This window comes from Saccostrea echinata, unplaced genomic scaffold (genome assembly GCF_033153115.1).
Source record: "Saccostrea echinata isolate AGI-Se365-2 ecotype Australia unplaced genomic scaffold, CSIRO_AGI_Sech_v1 ptg000009l, whole genome shotgun sequence".
Lineage (NCBI taxonomy): Eukaryota > Metazoa > Mollusca > Bivalvia > Ostreida > Ostreidae > Saccostrea > Saccostrea echinata.
In genome coordinates, this window is record NW_026889758.1 from 36,735,281 (window position 1) to 36,760,578 (window position 25,298).

The 25,298-nt window shown below is 32.5% G+C and overlaps 2 protein-coding genes across 2 annotated transcripts in view; one reads left to right on the plus strand and one right to left on the minus strand.

The window, feature by feature from the left end:
* Positions 1 to 5,859, minus strand: part of LOC133182313 (sodium channel protein para-like) — a 70,457-nt gene extending 64,598 nt beyond the window's left edge. The window contains exon 1 of the mRNA XM_061317106.1: positions 5,588 to 5,859. The gene's annotated coding sequence lies outside the window, so the exon portion shown is untranslated. The remainder of the gene's footprint in view (positions 1 to 5,587) is intronic.
* Positions 5,860 to 8,597: 2,738 nt separating this feature from the next.
* Positions 8,598 to 25,298, plus strand: part of LOC133182692 (uncharacterized) — a 62,573-nt gene continuing 45,872 nt past the window's right edge. The window contains exons 1-5 of the mRNA XM_061317543.1: positions 8,598 to 8,621; positions 9,003 to 9,059; positions 19,729 to 19,822; positions 20,009 to 20,196; positions 23,947 to 24,101. Of these exons, the coding sequence (XP_061173527.1) occupies positions 8,598 to 8,621; positions 9,003 to 9,059; positions 19,729 to 19,822; positions 20,009 to 20,196; positions 23,947 to 24,101 (518 nt within the window). The remainder of the gene's footprint in view (positions 8,622 to 9,002; positions 9,060 to 19,728; positions 19,823 to 20,008; positions 20,197 to 23,946; positions 24,102 to 25,298) is intronic.

A 25,298-nucleotide genomic window follows, 5' to 3' on the forward strand; every position in this document is an offset into this window, starting at 1 on the left:
ACAACATTCTGTTTGATTTAGAAAGAATTGCATCGCAATGTGTCTGCGGTTGAGTGAATGATACAGCATCTGTTTGAAGTCATTGGTATTGATCTGAACACAATGTTGAAGCAACGCAACACAGAAATGCATCGGTAATGCAACCTTCCATTTCGCCAAAAACAATATTATTTTTTCCATACTGTATAACAAAATAAAACAACGCTGCTCTTTAAAGCTCTGGAGACTCGGTTCTTCAGAGAAGACAACGGTTAAAATGGGGATGGATTTGTCACAAATCGATTTTGAATGTGTCTGTCGTGTACAAAGCTAAAACGTACAAAAAGAATGCTGTTTGTTTTACGACAAACAGGGGAGGGAGTGTCGCTAGAACCTCGACACCGACACCTTCAATTTATTAAATTGCTATAGTTCTTGAAAATAAAATGCTTTTTAAATGATAGTTTTCGTTACTACTCTACTGTTATTTTCAATACTTAAGACGATATTAAATATCCGTACTTATGTAAAAGGTAATGAAATTAAACAATAATCAAATCTCATAAATCCAGTAAATAAAACGAGTCGTGAACAGGGAAATACGGATCTGGGAATACCAGTGGTTGGATCAGGTGCCTAGGAGGAGTAAGCATCTCTCATCAAGTGATTTGAAAAAGGAATTTTGGAGCTCAAAAGTTAGTATGAAAAATGGCCTTTAAAAGTAAGAACTCCAATGTCGGATAATATGTCATCAAACCCACAATGGGCAACAGTTTTCCAAAATCAATGTAAAAGATTAAAAGTAAATTTCAGTCTTCACGAAATCTGTTGTGTTATGACCATGACGATTTCAATATTTTTTATGACAAACAGCAAAGATGACAGTAGAAAGTGTAAACAATTTATAGGACAGGACTTTTTTTATGGACTTCCTAAAAATAAATCATTGTTTCTAGGGACGATTTAGTATTAGCTGGATTAACATTCATCGTCGGATACCCACGGGTGATCTCGTCTTTTATTCATCACCCTTGGGCAAACTCGCCGAAATATGCTAATTTGTTAAAGACAACCAATCAGAAAATTGGAACTCTTCAATTTTGAAAATACGTTTACTAGTTTGCTTTATATGCTTAATATCTTGACGCTCGTTAAATGGTGCAGATTTTGTTTTAAAAAGGTTAAAGACAATCATACAGGTCAAATACATGTACCAATAAGAAATTACATGGGAGTATTTCCAAACATACATATGTAACGTAAACTTTAATTTGTTGATTTGTCATCGACTCTTGTAGCAGCCAATCAAATGACCTTTGCATATTAATTACATACGACGATTTTTCGGCGAGTTTGCCCACGGGTGATGAGTAAAAGACGAGATCACCCGTGGGTTTCCAACGATGGATTAACATTTAGAGTATATAGTATTTCTAGAGAGCGAGTCGAAAGAAAACAATATGATTTTTTTCTGTTTTAATAATTCTACTGTACTGATGCAACTTTCTCCTTGAATGAAAACACTGTCTCGCCTCCATTTTTATACCTATAATCATTAATCAGACACACAATCTCTCGTAAATTTTTCGGAGTTAAAACAGATTTCCCACAAGTAAAGCCTTTTTATAGCATCGACTAGCAAAGTGCGCAAAATTTTGTTTTATAAGGAGAAAGAAATACTTGAAAACTTGGCAGAGTCTATTCTTGGCCGTACGTCATTGATTTAACAATCCAGTTACGCAATATAGAAGAAACGATTTCATTAAACTAAGATTCCATCAATGCAAGCGACTGCTAGCCGCCTAATCAAATGAATTTCATTGGCACTATTGTGAAATTTTAAAAGCATATATGACAAGAGCTGTCTTATTTAATTTCAATCTTTTTTCGATACTTTAGTGCATGTATAAATGATATTTAGTTAGCGATTTACGTTCCTAGAGCATGTTGTTAAGACTGGGATTTGGTGATATTTCTTAAATAAAGAGTCAATAATATGTAATACATGTACAGTGTCATTAATATGTAATAAATGTATGGTGTCAGTAATATGTAAAACAAGTAAAGTGTCATATGTAATACATGTACAGTGCTATTAATATGTAATACATCCACAGTGTCAGAAATATGTAATACATCCACAGTGTCAGTAATACATGTAAATGTACATGTGATAGATGTACAGTGTGAGTAATATGTATTACATCCACAGTGTCAGTTATACGTAATACATGTAAGTGTCAGTAATATGTAATACTTGTACATCCACAGTGTCAATAATATGTAATACATGTACAGTGTGAGTAATATGTAATACATCCACAGTGTCAGTCATATGTAATACATGTATTTAATTGAATGATAGTATCCTACTTACAAAATAAAATACTGAGTATTGTTTCCGCCGAGGTTGGGTTTCTGTGTGACTTGTAAGTTTGTCTCTTTAGAAATACAAATTAAGACCTATTTACTATACACTTGGTCAAGTCTGACAAAGATCATATGGGTGGATGGGTTATATATATTATTGTTTGAGGCTTGTTGACTCTAAAAAGTTGTGTTTATTTCTGCTTTTAATTACCCTAATCTGTGTATTTTGAAGAGAAAATATCTTTACTAGAAGTTGTGTCTGATAAACCAAAAATTTTATACACTTTTACGCAAAATACTGAATCTTGTTTCCCTAATGCTAGCTTAATTGGCAGAAAGAGTCTCCCAAGCCATAGCATTCATGTTGTGTCACTGATTGCTACCTATAGCATACGGAAAAACCCCTATATTATAATAAGACTGATATTCTTATAATTACCGTGCTACTGCAGCAAACGATAGAGAAACACGACAGGCAATACCTCGGAAGGTTAGGTAGAATGTGTTTTCTGAAATTCACCGAACAACAATGATATCACACGATGTAAGAGTAAGCAAGCTGTTCTTGACACCTCGACTTCAGAGAAAAGAGAGAGAGAAGAAAACAATTGATTTTTCTACCTAATCTATTGCTTATGAAACTAATGATCTTGTCAAATAAAGATCCTATCCGGAAGATTAGCTTAATTATTATAATATATAATCACTTGTATTATGATACATTGTGTTTGTGGTAGTTGAAAGATGTGTGATATCCATGGATCTATACCACAGACAATGGATTATAGACTTTGAAACCCGAGTTTAGTGAAAATTACCGATAGATCTTATTAATTCCTGCACACCTGACTTTTTTGAGCGGTTGTGTGATTGCTCAATATGAGTGCAAACGAAAAAAATCGATTTTTAATATTACAAGTTAGCATACTCTATTGACTTAAAATATATCGCTTCGTTGTTGCTACTCATTATTTTATCGTGGGGTAAAGCATTAATTCACGCAATGTTAAACAGATGATAACACAATTGTGCGACTCCTCTAAATACATAAAGTCCACTGACCTAATCATATGTTTTTACTTTGTTAATTTGAGCTTAATTTTCTAGACCATATTATATACTTATTGACAATACTGTTTACAGTAACTGCCAAACCACATGAGGGATACTGGAATTTGCACTTAAATGGTGGTGCAACATTAATGAAATAGTTAATCTTATTATATACAGAGGACGGACTAAAGTTACAGAATATCAGAATTTTTTGGCAGAGATATGTTTCTCCACCATTATAGTAATCAGATATGACATCAATTGGAACATCTTTTTTACAAAACAAGTTTGAATGTGTTTGTACTGATATTGATCGGGCTCGGTCTACGCTGTAGAACGGTGTAAACGGAAGAGCGAGAATACCCCTGATATTTGTTACATTGCTTTGCTGGTCGGCGAGCGAAGCATACGCAATTAAAAATTCAGTAGGCGGTGGTAAACCTGGTATATACGACTTATGTCAATTGATTATGATGGCCAAAGCTAGCCATTGTGTTTTCATGAGGGGGATCTGAGATAAACGGAGGGGCGTTAAATTATTGGAGCCGTGATGATGAAATTTCTCAAGCTGAAAAGATTTCAGTTTCATATACTGATAATATGGTTGAGCTGTTAAACTTCCTTTAAATAGAGAGGGATAATTTCCGAATATTGATATATATAGTGGTAAATCGGGCGTGTTATATACAGGATAATTCTGTGTTTTTTACCAATTTTTTTCTTTAAAGTGCATCACAAAGTCATCAATTTAACATTTACTAGCCTTTCAAAAGATATAGAAAAAAGGTCGATAAGAACCACAATTAATTTTATAAATAATAATTTTAAAAAACTCAAGTTTATGATGCCCCCTGGAAGTAAAAAACCGTTCTGTGCAGTGTCATGCAATGGACAGAGAATAATCAATGTATGAACACCTAAGTGATCTAAGAAGGATTAGTCAAATTTGTTCAATTCAATAAAAGGATAGTACAGATAAGGGCATGAACATTCCTTTCAACATGTTTAGAATGATTTAGTGTACTTGACACTATAAAATTCTGAAGGATGTCACATGAAACCTCACGAGGATAGTACTACTTCTAGAAGTTCCGGCCAAAATTTACTTTTAGTGATGAGAAGAAAATTATAGTTTGTACCTTAATACATACGAGACAACTGACAGAAAATTTCAGTTACATCATTACTTAATTACACCAACACTAAAAAATTAATTTTTAACTAATGTCGAGTAGAATTTTTATAAATTTTAATTTATAAAATGAGCAAACCAATCCCTGAACAATACTGTACTTTTAATTTATAGATTAAGACTATAATTGAGGTTTGTTTACCTGATGGATCACTTTTTGGACTTCTATGGGGTCGAGATTGATGACGTGTCATAATCTTTAAACATTAATAACACTGGAAGGAGTGTGAGGGACACCCTTCATCATTGATTCTTATATTTGTTAACGAGTTGTTCGGAAAATAAGTACACTTTTCTGTGCTACTTATAGAGATTCCCAATCCCCACAGAAACTGTTTTAAAGTGATAGCTATAGACCATCTCTGATTACCGTTATTTGTAATCTGGTAATAAATGGACCACATAACCCCACAATAATTCCTGGATTATATCGAATGTACACTTGTCTGTCGTATACACTACATCAGCATACTGTTACAGTTGACGGTTTTTATAATATATGGATAAATTCTATTAATAAATACAGGTATTGTCCAGAACTATGTTTTACGGCCAAAATTTGCTGTATTTGCATCCTAACAATCATATTCATATTTACTTTTGTTGTATATTAAGATATTGACAAATTTCTTACAGTTATAGACGTGTTCATAATTAAAAGATGTGTGGTGTCCATGTACAATGATATGGAAGCCGAGTCTTAGAAGGTGTGGTACTTATTTACACGCAATGCTCACAACAGTATAGCAGGATGTCATAGACAGCCTCGGACACGCTAATGCAATAGAACGATCGACGACACGAATATCCCTTACAAAAAATCTCAATTAATTAAAAATCAAATAGGAGAACGGATCAAGAATACACCTTTTGAACGGTATAAAAGAATAATATCTGCAAAAGTCACACGCAACATTTTTTTAATCTTGAGAAAGATCTTTTACTTTAAAGATATTATTAAGAATGAATATTTTTATATTAACGGGTACTAACCTTCCATTAGAAGTTTTTATTCCTATGAAATAAACATCAGTGGTCCAAGAACCGAACCCAAGGATATGGAAGCGCTCCGGATTCCGCCATATTTATTCCGTAGATTTCCCATACGACACAGATGCTAGACTATGGAGAGAGATCGAAAGACGACGTCAATTAGAAATCACCAGGACTGCTAAAGACTCATTATAAACACCGCTCACTCCAGATACTTATTTTTCAAAAAATTGGAAAGCTTTTTGTCGATTTAATAGCGGAGAGTAAAATCCTGCGCCCTGAAAAAGCCCGGATAGACATCAATAGTGGTTCAGTAGCTCGATGCCAGGACCAGCATAGCAAATGAGTTTATTATTGATCGCATCGTGTTTCCAATCGCTGGTTGGGGTTTGGGTGAATGAAACTCCACAAATTACCCAAATATATAATCATGAATCATTTGATCAGATGCAAAATAATATTATGTTGATTCTGTCGCATTAGACAGCAGAGTTATGAGATATATACAAGTTCCCAGGGGAAACGATTAAGAATAGAAATATTCTGTCGCTGGTCCACAGAGCTTAATGTTCTTCGATCTTACACGGGTAGGGAGAAATAATATTACAGAAAACTATATGTTCAGCAGTTACATTGTAGATTTGGCCCTTCCATAAATTAATTTTCAAGAGCAGACCTATCACGAGAGAGAAAAGTGAAGCAGATGTTTATCTTTAGCAATAGAAAATATTGACAACTCTAACTTAATTTGTCATTTATCTGAAATATCGAATGTGTAAAGAGTTAACGCTATTGCACATTCCATGGGCTACACTTCAATAGATGACGGTTGATCATCTATAGTACGTATATCATAGTTGACAGACTTTTCTACTTTGTGTAATCGTTGTGATAGCTTAATAGGAGGGGTAGGGTTAAGGATATGATGATTTGTAGGATCGGATGTGGGAATTCATGGAGGTGTCATGTAGAGTCCACCAATAAAATCCTTCATTCCCCATCAGATGACCTAAAATTATACAATTAGGAAGTTTAGCAGTACATTTACCTGTCATTTACTATTTATGAGAAATTAAAATTCGTTCATTTTTTAGCACTGATATGTTATACGAAAGTCTCGCTCATGAGATAGTTAAATAATCGGAATCAAGTTCCTGACAAGATACTGTTTACAGACGTGCGATGGTATTGATTAGCTATGCTCTGTTAACTAAATTCAGTACCCGTAAAAGTATGTTTTAAATTGTTGCCGTAGACTTGTTGCTTTTACAATTGATAAGTAACATTTATAGTTTCCACGAAAGTAAGAGGCATAATGAATAATTTAGTATCAGTATATGCTTTTGTCTAGGTATTCTCTATGTACGCACAAATAACCTGGAGCATTAGTGTATTTTGCCGGTTATCGACATAACTAGTGTGAGATATGGATTAATTTTCATTGAAAGTAAACACGCCCATTTTGTCAATTCATATTAATTACACTTCCTACAAAAAAGAAGGTTCGGGTATACATTTCTAATCCCTGTCCGTCTGTCAAACTAACTTTTTCCTCAAACTCCACTAACAATCTAAACAGTAGCAAATGCGTCGTTTGGAGTATGATAGTGGTGTCCTGTAAATAAGCATCAAATAGTTTACATTCTCATCAAAGGACAATCAGGGGTTGAAAAACTTGGACGTTTTATGTTCAATTTGATACATGAACATGTTTATTTACGTGAATTATAGAATTATTGTGGCTTCTTCGCTAGTTGTCCAGGTATGAAAGAGAGTATATTTAAAGGTAAACACATACAGGTATTACTGTCTTATGACAGCATCAAGTTATAAAGATTACCTCAACTTATGTAAAGGTATAACTGTCTTATGACAGCATCTAGTTATAAAGTTAGACTCAACTTATGTACATGTATTACTGCCTTATCACAGCATCTAGTTATAAGGATAGACTCAAATTATGTACATGTACAGGAATTACAGTACTGTATTATTGACAGCATCTAGTTATAAGGATAGACTCAAATTATGTACATGTACAGGTATTACTGTATTATTGACAGCATCTAGTTATAAGGATAGACTCAAATTATGTACATGTACAGGTATTACTGTATTATTGACAGCATCTAGTTATAAGGATAGACTCAAATTATGTACATGTACAGGTATTGCTGTATTATTGACAGCATCTAGTTATAAGGATAGACCCAAATTATGTACATGTACAGGTATTACTGTATTATTGACAGCATCTAGTTGTAAGGATAGACTCAAATTATGCACATGTATAGGTATTACTGTATTATTGACAGCATCTAGTTATAAGGATAGACCCAAATTATGTACATGTACAGGTATTGCTGTATTATTGACAGCATCTAGTTATAAGGATAGACCCAAATTATGTACATGTACAGGTATTACTGTATTATTGACAGCATCTAGTTATAAAGGTAGACTCAACTTATGTACATGTATCATCTTATGACAGCATCTATAGTTATAAAGATAGACTCAACTTATGTAAATTTATAACTGTCTTATGACAGCATCTAATTATAAAGATAGACACCACTTATGTATATGTATTACTGTCTTATGACAGCATCTAAATATAGACTCGATTTACGTACATGTATTACTGTCTTAATAAAGAGTTATAAAGATAGATTCGACTTATGTACATGTATTACTGTCTTAATAAAGAGTTATAAAGATAGACTCGACTTATGTACATGTATTACTGTCTTAATAAAGAGTTATAAAGATAGACTCGACTTATGTTCATGTATTACTGTCTTATGACAACATCTAATTATGAGATGGACTCCACTTTGTACATGTAGTACTGTCTTGATAAAGAGTTATAAAGATAGACTCGACTTATGTACATGTATTACTGTATTAGGACAGCATCTACTTATAAAGATAGACTCAACTTTCCCTGTGCACTTCTTATAAGCCACAAATATTTCAAATTATTTTCTGGTTTCTGTTTCAAAACTCGATGCCTTATGCAAGAGGAGATACAGTATGTACACCTTTTCAGGTGGAAAGATAGACGGTTTTACGGTCATTTTTCAATAAATTATACAGCATATAATTTGTAAATACCGGATAAGGAGATAAGGTGTTTTTCATATAATGATTGACCAACATTCGAGATTTTGTCTATTTGTTTTTCTTCTCTTAGCTATAGGCAGTGAAATTCGATATCTAGCAACCATTATGCATACACCTAGAATCCCAATAGATATTATTTGCTGGTGTATTAGTGATGTTATGAACCTCACGGTTTTAAGAGGAAATTGTTTATTGAATACCTGATATAAAAGGAAGTCATTGTAAAATATCTATGTGTGATTCTCTGTATTTTGTCGACTATACTAAGATAACGTTTATTTATCTCCAGTTCCGACACCTGGCCATCTTCCCAGCTGAGACACCAAGCACTCCATCTGTGTCGATAGTATACGATAAATTTTACGGTAAATGTAATAATGAAATTATCGATATTGATCACATCAACAGTTGTGTTTTCATTGTTGACAAAATTCGATCTGTCCCACTAGTTACCTGTTCGTGCCAAAATCCTATTAGTCCCGCTTTATACTTGGGTAGGTGATTTGTGGCACGTGGGTTATAATATCGAGTATTTTGGCAAATATGTTATCTTTTGCTATCTTAGAAATTATGTGGATTCTCCCATAAATTATACTTTTAAAACATCCAATTTTACATGATCAGGAGCTATCAAAGGGCTGATCGTTAGCGTAAGGTTTCTAATTAGCGGTATAATCAGCCATTATTGTCCAATATTTAATGTGCAGTTTCTCTCTTGTGCAAAACATTTGACACCGATACATACATGATAAAATGGCGACAGCGTGGTTATACAGATATTCGTATTTTTTATCCATGTATTTCTGTGAAAATATATTCGCTTACAAAGAATAGTTTACGAGATTATATTTACATTTCCAAATATTTTTTCCTTAAGATTCTTTGCATATTAGAAAAAGTTCATGTTCTCATGAACTACCGTGGGATGAGTAAGAATATTTCCATTGTGACGTGATTGAAGTAAAAAAAATAGTGCAAACTTTTTTTTTTTCAAAAAATGATAGTTGAATGACAAAAATATGTGGCAAGTCATCAGAAAAATTATGTAAATATAAGACATGAATTTTATTTTTGAGAATTCATGAGGTACATGTACATGAACTACAACGCTTCACGCCTGCATATTTATCATGAAGCGCTAAAGCACTTCATGAAACATGCAGGCGTGAAGCGTCGTAGTTCATGTCCTCATGAATACTCAAAAATTAAATTCATCTCTTAAACAAATTCAAAAAAATTAGCTTGCATTTTCATATAATGTAATTTTTTGCTTATAATATTCCCAATCTGTCCTGGGGGGGGGGGAGGAAAAATAAAGAGGGGTTCTTTTTTGCAATGAAATATAGCAAAACGATTTAAATGTTTCTTTTCAAGAAATGCAAAGACACATTTTTTTTTTTACAAAACAGTGTTGTTGCGGTTTTAGTATTTAAGGTTGTACTTTATGAAAGCTTCAGGAAAGTTCGATATTACCAGCAGTTGCTGCTAAAAACTGCCAAAATGCTGGGTGACACATTTTGTAGAGTGGTTTTGAATGCACGACTAGTTGTATTTATTAGCGTTAGTAGTATTTATAAGCGTATGTGTATATAATGTGTCTCGTACCAAGTCTTCTACAGCTGTCAGACTCAGGAGTAGAACTTTAAACTTTTTGCACACAAGACAAATGTCAAAAATATAACAAATAAGAAAGAGAACAACGAAAAATGCAACTGCTGCATACCAGTCAATCAAATTGAAATCCATACAGCCATTGAGAAGTATGGAAAAGTGTTCTTTATTGATTTGCTATGGTAATTTTCTCCTTGCACACTGATTGCGTGTACTGGGTGCATTGTAAAGAGCATACAACACGCTGCTTGTCATTTCTGATTCTGCGGCAAGTGGCGCAGCATTGATTAAAAATATCCAATTTGCGTTACCTCTTGAGTTGCCCCTTGCATTTCATGATCAGTTTTTAGTTAAAAATGCAAGATTGAAAGTTACTAGGGGAAATTACATTCTCGGCAGCTTGGATTCCTGTGACCAGTCTTGTAAATTTAACTTTGCAGACACATTAATTTCAGTGTGTACACTGGTTTCAAAAACAGCTAAGATTGTGAAAAACGACTCTGCACAATGTATCATACATGTACCTTGTTAAATACTGCGATTAGGAATGTAAAATTTCAACAAAGGCTCGAGAAGGTTTGATTGAAGTTCCAATACAGACATTTGCATTTGTTCTTTTTCAAATATTGAAATCACAGCTTCCTGGACAAAAAAAGGGGGAGAAGTTAAAATAATAAGTTTTTTCTCTAGTACATGTGGTATGGAAAAGATGCGGCTGACGGAGATATACTATGAAAAATATGTGGTGGAAGTAATCTTGAACCCTCCCCCCCCCCTTATCTTCAATCTTTTGTTAACATCAGGGAGGACTCGGGGACAATCTTCATCATTTGATTGTTTTAGACAAAATGTACGGACATACTTTAAAAGCTTATTATCTTGTGTTGCTATAAACTCATTCATATGCATTGAGCGCTGAACATTTCCGAAAAAGAAAATACATGTAACAGTATGCATTTTGCATTTTGATGTTACCGCCGATGTTGGTAACGTTACGGTTTCTTTTTTTTTCCGAAGCAAATTTTTTACCCGTAATTATTTGTCTAAATTTATTAATCTTACATTCATTCTGACCATTTTCAAAAGTACATTAATTATGCATACTTAATAATATTTACAATAGACAAAGAATATTTTAAACTTAACACCCCGAAATACGTCTGCTTCTTATATTTGCAGCTCATTTTAGCTTCTCGACATATATGTTAAAAATGTTATCTATTTATTTTCGACAAAGCGTGTCGTCTGATATCAAACTGAATGAAATATTTCAAGTGATTTAATGGGAAAACATAATTCTGATGTGACTTGTTTTCATTTCAACATTCTTGTAATTGAGTTAATTTAATGTTTGTATTGATTCGCGCAATTTCGATTTTGCGTTACAGGTTCTTTTTCCCAGTGTGGTTTTTTTTTTAATGTACTTTGGTAGTCGGGCCTAGGGCCCTCAGAATTGGGAATTTCAGCATCAATTAGGCTAAAATTAAGGGGGGGGGGGGTCGAGAAAGCTCAGTCATATAAAAAAGCATTGTCAAAAAACGTTTTTGTCTTTGTATTACTTTTACAAACGATTGTTTATAACAGCAAGTCTATTCTTAGTATGAATTATCTAATTACTTATATCAAGAACAATAGTGGTCTGTATTATCTAAATAATGAAGGAATCCGACATGGCTGATCAGGGAAAATGGATTGAACTTTACTGAGAAATAAATTGAATTTGATCACATATTTCGTACGTTTTTCTTTGGGAAAACTATCATTACACTTTGTGAAATTACAGGCATACATGTATTTTCAATTGGGACCCCAAATCGATCTTTAAAAATCACTGTTTCCGTAAACCTGCATCTTTCTTCTTCTTCTTTAAAGACTAATGCACTGAATGTTATCAAAAATGTAATTGTTCTTGTGCGGAAAATTTGAGAACCGTAGTTTCATTTATAAATTCTACTCTATAGAAAAATACGCTATTCCTGCTTAAAAATACAACGCTTTACATGTAAAGTGTTTTTAATTTGCGCTAGCTGTACAAAATTGTATTTCGTTTTGAATTTATTTAAATGTTATTTTCTGATTGGAATCAAATAGATTTATTCGAAAGATATTGGTTCATACCAAAATAACCCAAGTTGCGAACATTGAATTACCGAAGGTTTTAACAGGTCTTGCACTAAGGCCAAAGTTTTTATTTTTTTTTGGTTTACGATTTTCTGTCTCAAAAAAATGCATTGGGTGGTCGAAAAATAAAAATAAAAATAATTTAGGATTCAACAGTTTCATTTTAAAATACCAGCAATGTTTATTTTAATAATAATAATACACGTCAATAGTACTTTTAAGTTTTATTGTCTAGATCACATAACTCTTTTTATTCAATTTTGATTCATTTCTAACTTTAGACTGAATGTCATTTTCATTTACATATAGTTCTGATTTTTGTTTGTCAGTCAGTGCATGGTTCATGATGTTCAACTTCTTTTTGTGCTCTTCAGTGATAAGTGATGTGTTATAAACCTTGGTATGCCCACAAACTAAAAATAAGGATCCAAATTTAAATTAAATTTAGATTGAAGAAAAATACAATTTAATTGTTTAACAATATCAAAAGTAATTGACATTGAAATAAAGGTTATAATAATTTGATCATGCAGCTATCAAATTTAATGTTCAACCTGCGGCACAAAAGCCTAATAATTTCTCAATCAAGTCTTTCTTTAAATTTTTGTTATGTACCTGCACAGTAGGCAATGCTCATTATTTTCTTAGTAATTCAAAGGGCTTAATTTGATCTCAATTGAGTATGAAATTTGCAAAGATTTGTATATTGAATTTACTTCTATAAATTAACAAATGTTTTATACACATTTGAACTTATCCAGTGAAATACGGGTCAGCGTTACTTCAACTAAGATGTATCTCTCAACACTTAATTGGTCTAACTATTATCCATGGATTTATCAGCCTATTTTGGGAAACACCATTTTTGGGGAATTGGGAATAAATTATCGGCTATTTGATGAAATTGGAAAAATTTTTAAAATGTTACTTAAATCCTGTATTCAGGGGTAATTCATTTAACATTTCAGCATGAACTCTAATTTGGGCAACCAAACGACAATTAAATATGATCCATCTTCATCATACAAGATCAATTATGAATAATAGACTAATGAAAGTAAATTGGACTTCAATGAGTGTAAAGCAGTTATACAACGTAGGGTTGTACATGTGTGTATGAGATTTCAATTTAGATCATATAGTATCTGTTTCTGGAGATTATAAACCTCCTGCATAAATACTAAGTACACATTTTCTAAAAGTCCTCTTTTAATATGTATTAATGCATTGAAAATATATTTTTCTATTTGAAATAATGCCCAAAGTCCTTACCATTCACTCAAAGATCAATTGAATAGGTGGAAATAACTTAATAAATCTATATAATTACACAATATCATCATTTTTAGAAAAACGGAGGAAATTCGGATTAAAAGTTGGCGATGTTTTTACAGTGTTTTTAAAACATGTGTTATGACTGTAGCTTTGCTAAATGAGTTAAATAGATGAAAATTTCAGACGGTCTGACAATTTTACTTTGTGTTTTTTCAAGATAATTAAAAATAAAAGCATTGTTCACCAATTGGCAAAAAATACTGCAAAATTGGGAAAAACTGAACTCATTTTCAATTGGGCAATTGTACATGAGAAGGCACTGATAAATCCCTATTATCTATAGGTGTAACCGTGTCTGCTAGGTCGATCAGGGTTGGGCATACACTCTCCAATATTACGGTATGAATTCAGCCAATTGAGACATTGCATTTGGAGAAAGGGATCATGCATCCAAGATTTTATTCACTTTTCCATGCAGAAAAAGTTCTTTAAGTGTATGTCATTGCTTTCAGCGAAGAATTACCTTGTTACACAGCTGTTACATGATAGAACTGCCATTTTTGGTCTGCACATGTGTTTATTTACGGTCACCTAAATGTTTGTAAAGGTCTCATATATTTATAAGCGCTTATTCGACTAAGATGCATTCTAAAATTTAAAACCCATCAGTTCAGCTGAGAAAAATCCGGAAAAATATGTCGGAAAAAGACATTATTTTTATTTTCATGATTGGTGAAAATTAGGGTCGGCGGAATCGTAAACCAAACGAAAAAAAAAACTTTGGCCTAAATTTGTAAAATGATATCAACATCATGCATAGTTGCAGAATGTAGTGTTATGGTTTTACAGTTTAGTCTTTGACCATAACATAAATGCATGGTCAAAGACTAAAATATAAAACCATAACGCTACAGTCCTTCAGCTACATCGTGCAACTACCTCATACTAACTTCGCTGTGTAAAAAAAAAAGACATTTTTTTAACTCAGTAAGTACGCCTTCTTCGATCAACCTAATTTGCCTCAAGGTACAGTTCTGTATCTCTGACTGCTATTCCGTCCGATGTTACCACATATTCCAGGGGCAGGAATACAATAACTCTTCAATTTCATTTTTACTGCTAACATCATTAAAAACCGTATTGGGTAATACTGAACAGAGTACCCTAGGGTACTTCAGAGAAGACTGGTTATATTTCTTCTTTCCAAATAATTTGTTTTCATATTTCTTAAATATACATCTTTAGATAAAAAAAAAAAGCATTTGATTTTTTTTTTTCGCGATCTTTTGACGAAAAAAATATGTTCACAATTTCTTGCGAATTTATTTTATCCTGGTCCCGATTATACTAACTTTATCACAAACATATTCAATTTTACACAAAATCAAAATAATGTTGATTATTTCAAGGAAATCGCAACACATAGAAACCAATTCACAATTTTAAAAAAATAGCTATGAAATACATTTTTATAAATCAAGAAATAACCCAAGAGAATTCCAAGCATAATAAATATATAAAATACATATGGCGTTTTCACGTGTTCTAATGCTTAATTGATAACCAGAATGATATTACTTTTGAAAAAAAAATCAATCATTAATTAATATTCTTCGCAACTGGTCAATTAAATTAGACTGGGATCGTACGAGATAGAAACTGAGACCTTAATGTCTGATGATACGTTCCTCGAATATATGTTATTGTATCGCTTCGTATATGACCAAAACTATTTATCATTATCTTCTGATTTCTAAACTTTTTTTTCAAAAGTCCAGAAAAAATATACTATCAGCAATTCAAGTGATTATAAAAGTAATATCATCTGGAATCTGCACAAAAGACTGGTAATGTACCTCAATTTTTTGTGAGGGATCTTCTTAAAGAGGCAATACTTCACTAATAAATTCTTGGAAAAAATTCTATATTATTGAGGAATGTATTGTCTGGCTTTGAATGATAAACACTGTTAAATTGATATAATTCCTAAAATAAAGAGAACAAAGAATTTTATTTTAATTTCATTTTTATTTATTTGGTTACACTGAAGTTTAAACATTCACAAAGTACTACTTATTGACATTTCTCTACTCAGCAGTGTTAAGTACTCAAAAGTAGTACTGTTCAGTTTCTAGGATTCTTCACACTTTTGTGACAAACCCTTGAGAACTGGCATTGATTATTTAATCTCTACCCAGAGTTATCGTTCCCGCTACGTTCCACTAACACTTGTTGTAGCTTAGCGTAATACGCCCTCTGGTGAGAGATTTTTGGTTATTATTCATCGGGATCTCTCTCTCTCTCTCTCTCTCTCTCTCTCTCTCTCTCTCTCTCTCTATATATATATATATATCTCAAATATGTAACAAAACTCCTGTTATCCTGAAATAAGCGGAACTCATATCCATAACTGCTCTGTAAATGATTGTCATTATACAAGATTATAATTGTTGCAGGAAAATAATAACGTTGTAAAAATAGCATGATTACCATTGGTGAATTTATATATATATATATAGGGAAAAATGATAATACGGGGGTACGTTGTGGTACATTGTCGCTTTCCAGCTCGTACGGATGTGTATACATGTACATATCATGTGTATAACTTGTATATTCTATGTTGATTGCGCCGATGTTTTTTTGGACATTCGGATTATTACACACCTCAGTCAGGATAATCACAATAAACACAAATAGGTTTTCCCCAATGTGCTTGCGACTAATAATTGAATAGCCTAGTATAAATCATTAACATTTGCATTAAAAAGAATTTGTACATTTTTTAATATAATAAAATTACCAGAAAAAAACTAAAATATAAACAAACAAACAAAAAACATTAAAAGCATAATGATTATGATAAAATGATGAGAAAGAAATGTGTTTGACTTTTTTGAATAACTAACCCCTGTTTAAGAAATCGAAGTAGATTCCTCAAGGCAAAAGTCCAAATTGAATCAGAATATTGGAAGGACTATTACCTTATTTCTTAGAAAATAGGTAAAACTGATACTTTTTGAACTACATTGTAAGTTGTAATAAAAGTATTTAATATTTTTTTAAAATATATATTTTTATTGAAATTAAGCTGCTGCACGTGGGGGAATCGTAATTATAATAATGATAAGAAAGATAACTCAAGTTTAATAAAGAAAGATAACTCACATTAAAACTCATCATACAGAGTCAGTTTTTTGTTTTTGTTTGTTTTTTTTTAAATATACTTCTCCATTTTAAACGACATCTGTATTTTTTATGCATTTTATCATGTTTATACATGAGTTAAACTCATTGAGTTTTGATATGGAACAATGCATGAATCGTGTATATGTTTATTCGCTACTTGATTTTGAAACGTAATTTATTTTAATGTCGATCCTATATCTCTTTGACTGGATAATTTCCTGAATTTGAAAGTTATAAATAAAAACATACCAAGTGCCACATAATATACATGACGTAATTTATATGGAAAGACGTTTCAATCCAAATTTTTCTGCTTTTATGAAACGTTCAAAGCGAAATATATTCTAAATTCACATACTTGTAAGTACATTTAATTTAAAGGTCTTATTTTGACCCTTTAAAAAATTAAAGAATTTAGAATATTAGGTGTTAGTACTTCTAAGACGTACGCTTAATCTCAACAAAATATTTCATTCTCAGACAAACTGCAAATTATTTCAGAAAAAAGAAACATCTACATTGTACTTAAGGTATTCAATGTATAATGGATGGATTTTGAACAATTTTGAATCATTCAAAACTATATGCATTGCTAGATAACGATGAAAGGGAAATGAACCAAATTCACATGACTGATAACATGAAAGAAGCTGGTCAGTTAGCACTTTAGAAGTTTTTGAAGAGTTATCTGCCCTTGATGGAAAAAAAGAAAAAAATTATTGTCAAAATATAGATCTGTGGTAAATGATTCATTTTATTTCATATTATAATAAAGAGAGAGTTTATGCATATTTTCACCAAGAGAGATCTATATGAAATTCAAATTACTTTTTACAATATCTTAATAAAACCTGCGCTGCCCATGGACTTTGAACAATGTAAAATTCAAGGTGCAATTTATTTGACAATAATCAAAATTTTGTTAATTCCTTTGGTGGAGTATTTTTATTTAATAATACCTTCAAAATGCTGCCATGATTAAAAATATCGCACCATTTATTCATTAGGAACAAATATGGTCGTTATACATTGAATACCTTACCAGATAATAATCTACAACGGGGGAAGTCACACAGTACTAGGTAACAGGTTAGCTGTTAAAGCAAGCAATATTAGTAGGGTTGTGTCAAGGCTTTCCACTAGGAAGGGGAGGGGGGCATGGTAAAAAATATTTTGAAAAAAGGTGCTGTATCATCTGTTTTTATAGTGTTTAATTCTACATTGAAATAAAACTTACTAGAATATTCATTTATTACTCTTAACCCTTTTTTGCAGACATAATGTATATTTTTGGCATGAGATTCTTTGACCAATTTTAGGAGAGGGGGGAGAGACAGGCGAGCGTGCCTTCTCAAATCTTCAACTGAATTTTGTGAAATGAAGAGAACTATCTGGGAGTTTACTAATCAGATTCGATTTCCACAACTTGTTCAATAATTTAATAATGCATTTTAGCGGACAAGAGTACCTAAGAAAAAACTCTAAGTAGAGATTAATAATATGTGCCAATGTTTTTCTCGATTTAGACTCAAGTTATAGAAGTTTGGCAATACGATTGACCGTGTAAATGCACTTGCGTTCATTATTTAATCACCAATCCTCTTAAAAAAGAAAAGATTTCACTCAACGTAAAAGATATTTTTACAGTGCATGTACATATTGTGTATTTCTTCACTCTTCTGGCACACAATCAATGTATCGAGAATATTTAAGTAGAAAATCCAAGACAAAGTGTTTAAACCAACAGTGATTTGGCATTAATTCGCGTGTTAGACCCGGTTTTCTCATAATCCGTTTATGTTTAATTTTGGTATTGTTCCCCCTGACCTGAATTTAAAAATTTTAATTCAATACTAGAGCGAGACCTGATCAGTTCAAACGTCGTAATGGTAAGAAATAATCTTTTTAAAATTCTAAATTTCAGAAAACTTTAAATATTTCAAATTCATTTTTTGAAATAGCGCAAATTATAGAGCCTCCTTATAAAAAAAAGTCTTAGACAAGTATGAAAGAAAGACTACACAGACGATTAAAAGTATAAATATGTAATATCTTAATTTGCATTTTTAAAATAACCTGACTGAATACAGAGAAAAATATCTCCCTGTTATTTTTCCTCTTTTTTCAAAATAAAATAAATCGGTGAAGTGTTTTAAAATTTTAATGGATAAGAAACATAAAGAAAGCGGGGGGGGGGGGGGGGATTTACGAAACATGATACAATGTTGAAAATAATAAAAATGAATAAAATATATTATAACTTTGATAGTTTCTATCAACTTATGACGTGTGAAAATGTAATTTTTAAAACAAATAAATTACGGAATAAAAATGAGAATTTTTAGGACTTGGTTATATTGATAATGACTTTAGATTGGTTTTACCTCCTCTGTTCATTGTTGCTAAGAAATAACATCAATTTATTTATTTACTAGTATTTATCTATTTGATTATTTCTTTTTCTTTTTTTTTTTTTTTTTTTGGTTACGGGATGCGTTTATCAAATTGATGAATACATCAATGTTATTGTTTCTCTGTACAATTTTCATAGTCACAATCACCTTGAAAAACTGCACAGACAATTTTGTTCGCAACATTTCGCTCGCATATTTTATTAAATAAATACATGATGGGAAATACCTATTCATGTTTTCCAATTTTAGAAAAGACAAATACACATTACAGATGATGTGATTTTCTTTTCTCACTAATCATCCAAATATTCGGAAAACGCGTTACAAATTTGTCCTTTTTTGTGGCGGGAGGGGATGTTTGAGGGTGGTAGTGTTGGAGGCTAATTAATCTAATCTTTGTTGTAGGCGTGCTTCCTCCCCGGTGGGGCCCGGGTCCTTGTTGTGGTGACTTTGATTGTGGCTATAGCAAATGGACAGCTGTTCACTAACCACCGAGGACGTAAGAACATATTAAAATGCTATCACCAATTATACATGTTTAGGAATTTGAATGCTTCTCGTATATTGCATTTTGAGAGACAAAGATTTTAAATATAAGCTGACAAATTGTTAATTGGCTTTTGCAATGAGACTTTTTAAGCTAAGCATAAAAATCTAATTGTAAAAAGATTCTGTTCTTTCTCAGCTTGGAACATAGTCTTCAAGCTTCCACACAATAACAAACCCAGTGGATACAACAGCATCATCGATTTATGGAAAGCTTCTGGTCACATGAACGGCGAAGATGTTGATGCTATGACTGACTTCAGTACTTCCTCCAAGATTTACAAATCAAAATGGCTCGACGACTGGGAAAAAAGAAGCTTCTCAGCGGTAAGAGAGAGTGAAAAATTGGAGTGATAAGTTTTAAAATTTTATACAGAAAGGCAATTAGATACAGGAGTTGTTTGATTGTCAACGGGAATTCCGCTTTAACATCGTTAACTTCCTCTATTTAGTAGTGACATTCCACTGTCACCTATATACGAGTGCATGCATGTTGTTTATGTCTCCCAACCGATTTGGTACGCACTTCCAAGTACGATCAATTTTTAAACCGAGGCAGGTTATTGACAAATAAGTTGAAGTTACAGGGCTTTCAACAATATTGTTTAAAGTGAACATTTTGCCAATTCTATGATCGTTATAATGATCTTGTTTGTAAATACACGACAACTTATCATTGGATCGTATTTTGACTGACATATTTCATACTAATTGTTAGGCCATTGTCTTTATATAAGTTTGAGGGTCCGGTAAGCAAGCCCTGCAGTGCGATTCGAACCTGTGACGTATGGATCCACTGCTTACTCAGCGACTCTATAACGAAACACTCTAACCACTGCATCAGTAGGGAGACAACTGAAGTTCATATACCAAACCTCTGATGATCTTATACTGAGAATTATCAATTCAAAAGTAAAATGAGCATGAAGCTTGAGAAATTCCTCTAAAGTGTTTATATCTATTTAAAGTTCTATCCTTACGTTATTTAATAATCATCGGCTGTACCTTTGTAACTATAAGTTTCTTCCTGAAAAAAAAAAATTATTAAGCATATATTTTTACAGTGTAATTTGAGTTTTATCTGACTCTCAATAGATATCAATACAAACGATTTCAAGCAAGTAGTATTTTTTTTTTCTTTCGGACGAAAAGTTTCATGCATGTCAATGAACAAAAGCAATAGGTAAGGCCAAGTGCCTTTGAGAACGACCATTTGATTCTGAGGGGAGGGTGGGGCTGGCAGATTTGGGAAATAAATAAACTGCCAGCAGTCTCGGAAATGTTGAAAATAAATAATTTGATCCCAACTGGCAAGAAAAAAAAATAATCTGACATTGATTGTTAACCCCCCGCCCCCCCCCCCCCCCCCCAAACACACGAAATAGAGTTTTGGATACTGAACATTGTCCCTTTTTTATTTTCCATAGAAGACGAAAATAAATACATGTAATCTGTTCTTGACTGGCATTAAAATAAATAATCTGACCCGAAAAATGCCCCCCTTTTCAGAATCAAATGGTCGCCCCCTTAGAAGAAAATGATTGGCATCGCTCATCCATCAGAACGTGTTCAAAACCATGAAGGGGCGGTTGATTAATGCCGTTTGTTCGGGGAGAAAAATGGAGGAGAGATACATGTACACTCCCTCAATTCCCTGCACATCTCTGAGTTCCAACGCATATACCTCTCCCCCCCCCCCCCTCCCGAAAAAAAAATCCCTGCACAGCTCCGGGTCCCAACGCATATATACACGTATGTAACGAAGAGCTCACGATTTCAAATACAGTAAAACACGCGTATAGTGAAGTGCCAGGGACAAGCAATTTCGATTCTTTATGAACGTAATTCGTTATATCCATTAAGCTTTCGATTCTTTAGGAACGTAATTCGTTATATTCATAAAGTTAACATTAGATTTTAGATTACAGGGATTGAAAATCGCTTCGCTCTAAGTGTTAATTCATTATACATGTAAGCGTGTTCGCTATAACCGCGCTTTACTGTAACTGCAATTAAAAAAAAATCACCGGGCGTTACCATTGTTGGTGCTATTGTTCCTTGACAAGCATAAAATTTTTCGCCTAGGGGAAGAATTTTATCACTAGTTTGAAATCAATTGTATCATGCAAAAAGCTACTTTACAGTGTTACTGTAATACTAGAAGTACCTTAATTTATTGATTAAAAAAAGTTTGCACTAAGCGTCAGCTTCAAGAAAAAATGGTTTGTGAATGATTCCCTCTCTCCTGAATCTGATGTTACCTATTTACACATCAGTTATAAATTACATAACCTATTTACAAATCAGTAATAAATTACATGTACAGAGAGACGGAGAACTTCGAGAGATCGAAGTTCGAGCCATCGAAAATCACGTGTAGTTTTAATACATGTATATGCAGGCTTCATTTTATATTTAAGCTATATGTACAATACTGCATTTTAGCCAGACTTCTATGATATCTTATTTGAAGTAAATATTTCTCTTAAAAGATTCTATAGCATCTCTGCACAGTCTTCAAATTCGACTTGACACGAACATTTATTTTCAGTCAAAAGACATCACGATCTAAATATTGAATAAAAGAATTGTGCTCGCTCGGTCCAGGGTCAAGGTCTAATGATTTAGATAATCAATAAAAATATATTATAGAATAATGATTGGTTTTGTTGATATCTTAGTTATCCCTATATATTTAAGTTATATCCTCGAAATGCGGACGCTCCCTGAATTTGTGTATCTGAAAGTTTAAAAGGATTGTGAAAAAAAAGTACGAGTTAATAGATCATAAATTATTTTTAAAGCGAAAGAAAAAAAAAAACGTAATCTCGTTTATGTGAGGGATTAGGTTAATCTTGTATTAGCCTCAGTTACACACAGAAAACTTATGAAAGGCACCTTTGTCCTTTATTATTTGTACCATTGAAGGTTTCATGCAGATGGTTCAGAAATAAAAAGTAGAAACAACAACAATAATAAATAAATAACAAGTAGACAACATCACTTATACAACTTACCTATATGTCCTACGATATACATATTTCTTTTGAATTCCAAAACCAAATCGTATGAATTTGGCACCATGTCAAATTAAGCAACGAACTTTTGATATAGCAATTCTTGGAATATGATGTAATCTCTATAAATACTTATTTCAAGACTGTTATAGATAAGTTTAACTTGATAAAGTCTAAACTTTTAATGTAACACTTACATGTACATGAAGAACTGACTCCATGAAGGATGAATTTCAATGACAGTGATAAACATTTGAAACATATGAGCTGTGGGACCCAGTATCGTTACGAAGGAGAACTGTTATGGTCACTCGCGCTCGTTACCTCGGTTTAAGGATCCGATGTATTCTCTTGTCGGTCATTTTAACCGAACTTCTCTTGTTTTATCCATCAAAATAAGTATATTTTTGCCCCCTATCCCTGTTTTCTAGTCATATTTTGATTCTAAATATTTTTACTAAATTTTTTTTTAGTCTTGTAAAGAAATTTTTGAAAAAAAAGTTTAATTCTAGATAATAAGTTTTCCGAAACGTCATTTTTTTCATTCAAGTCCATGAGTCTGGTTTCCCGCCATATTAATTTTCAAGACCTTGAATCTCAAAAATATGTCCACTAACTCATATTTTCGAAACATGACTTCACAAGACAAAAAACAAATGCTGTTATGTGTTGGACAAAAAAAAATGAATGAATAAGTCAACTATTTGAAGAATGTCTTATATGTGGTACTGGGGTTCATACAGCCAGACAACACACCAACGCGCAATCTACAGAACGAGGGAGCGGAAACGCGAGGTAATAACGAAATAAGAATTGAAATTGTCCGCGAAAGTTACTGAAGAATCTACATGTATTATCCCTATAACCTAACTAAAATTACACATGACACTTTTATAAGAATTTCCTAATGATAAACAATTATATCATCAACAGGGAAAGATATATCAAAGATTTTTCTTTAAATAAAAACTCAAAAGAGCGAGATATATATGTACTACATTGTAGTATTTAGTAGTGCAAAAACTAGATAACTATGCAGCATGTTTGTCCTTGTTTGCAGGTTCGACTGTCTGCCTACAAAAACAGCAAGGAGGTGGCCTTCATTACATTCAACAGTATGGGCAAGGGGAAAAATGAATGGCTGGATTGTAACAACATCATCGACTCCTCATACACCGACGTCACATCCCAATCCAAAAACTACTGCTTAATGGAGTAAGTCAATAACTAACTATATATCTTATTAAAGCTTTGGTATAGAAATTGAATTCTTTGTGTTGGTACGTTATAGAAAGTTATCTGCATGCACAAAGAGTCCAAAATAATTATTTATTACTGATTATTCTACTGATACATAATTGTAAAAGTTATCATTGTTATGTATTTTTATAACACGATTTCATCAATTTGTCATCCCGTCTGTGTTCCCACGACGTCCATGCATGTAAAATTAATTGTGTATACTGCTAAGTATCCCCAAGCAAGGAAAGGTAATTCAAACGTTTTTAATGCAACAAACTTATAAGCATATTATAAGATAAATCTAATCAAAAAAGATAGGTGAGCTGGCGCTGTAGCCATGTTTATACACAGAAGTAGGGTGTCTTAATACAGTATGATGAATTCACGCAGGAATTGCGCATGACAATTCATAAATAGAGTCAGGAAAGTGCTTTAAGCATTACTTCGTTCACTGTTTTATAAGATATAATTATGTTATAGAAGATACAATTGTTTTTAAGAAATCAGTGGAAGCAATGGGCAGGTGGGCTCCTACAAGTTTAAATATTCCAGGACTTACGTAGAAGCTCATCTTAAAATACAAATTAGGCGTTTATTTACACAATTTTAACTTACAACAGTGATGTTTCTTATCACATTACTAAAAATTTCGCGATTTCTCCCATATTATAAAAACTATTCATTGTGATCCAATGTTACCAAAAAATAAAAAAAAAAACATGGAGAAAAACACTATAGGATTGACTATATAAATTATTTTGTTTATTGAGAAATGAATCTAAAAAACGATTCGCACACTTTATGAAAGCCGAAGGCTTTCATAAAAACGTGTGCGATTCGTTTTTTAGATTCATTTCTCGATGAACAAAATAATTTATATAGTCAACGCTTATAATTAAATTTCAGCGGAAAACATGTTACTTTTCATGTACATACCACAGGCACTTGTTTCATATGCGGGGCACCCCTACTTATTTTTACCACAAGGTACCTAATTCAATTTCAGGCACCCTCGCTTCAAGCTCGTATTTTGTTTATATATCAATCATTAACCTACTTTAAAATGACATCGTTCGCTTCGAAAGACTCTTTTCTTGTCAAATTAATCGTTTCGGACGTATCTGGTCGAGCCTCTTTATTGTAAACCACTCATTTCTTCCTCGAAAATTA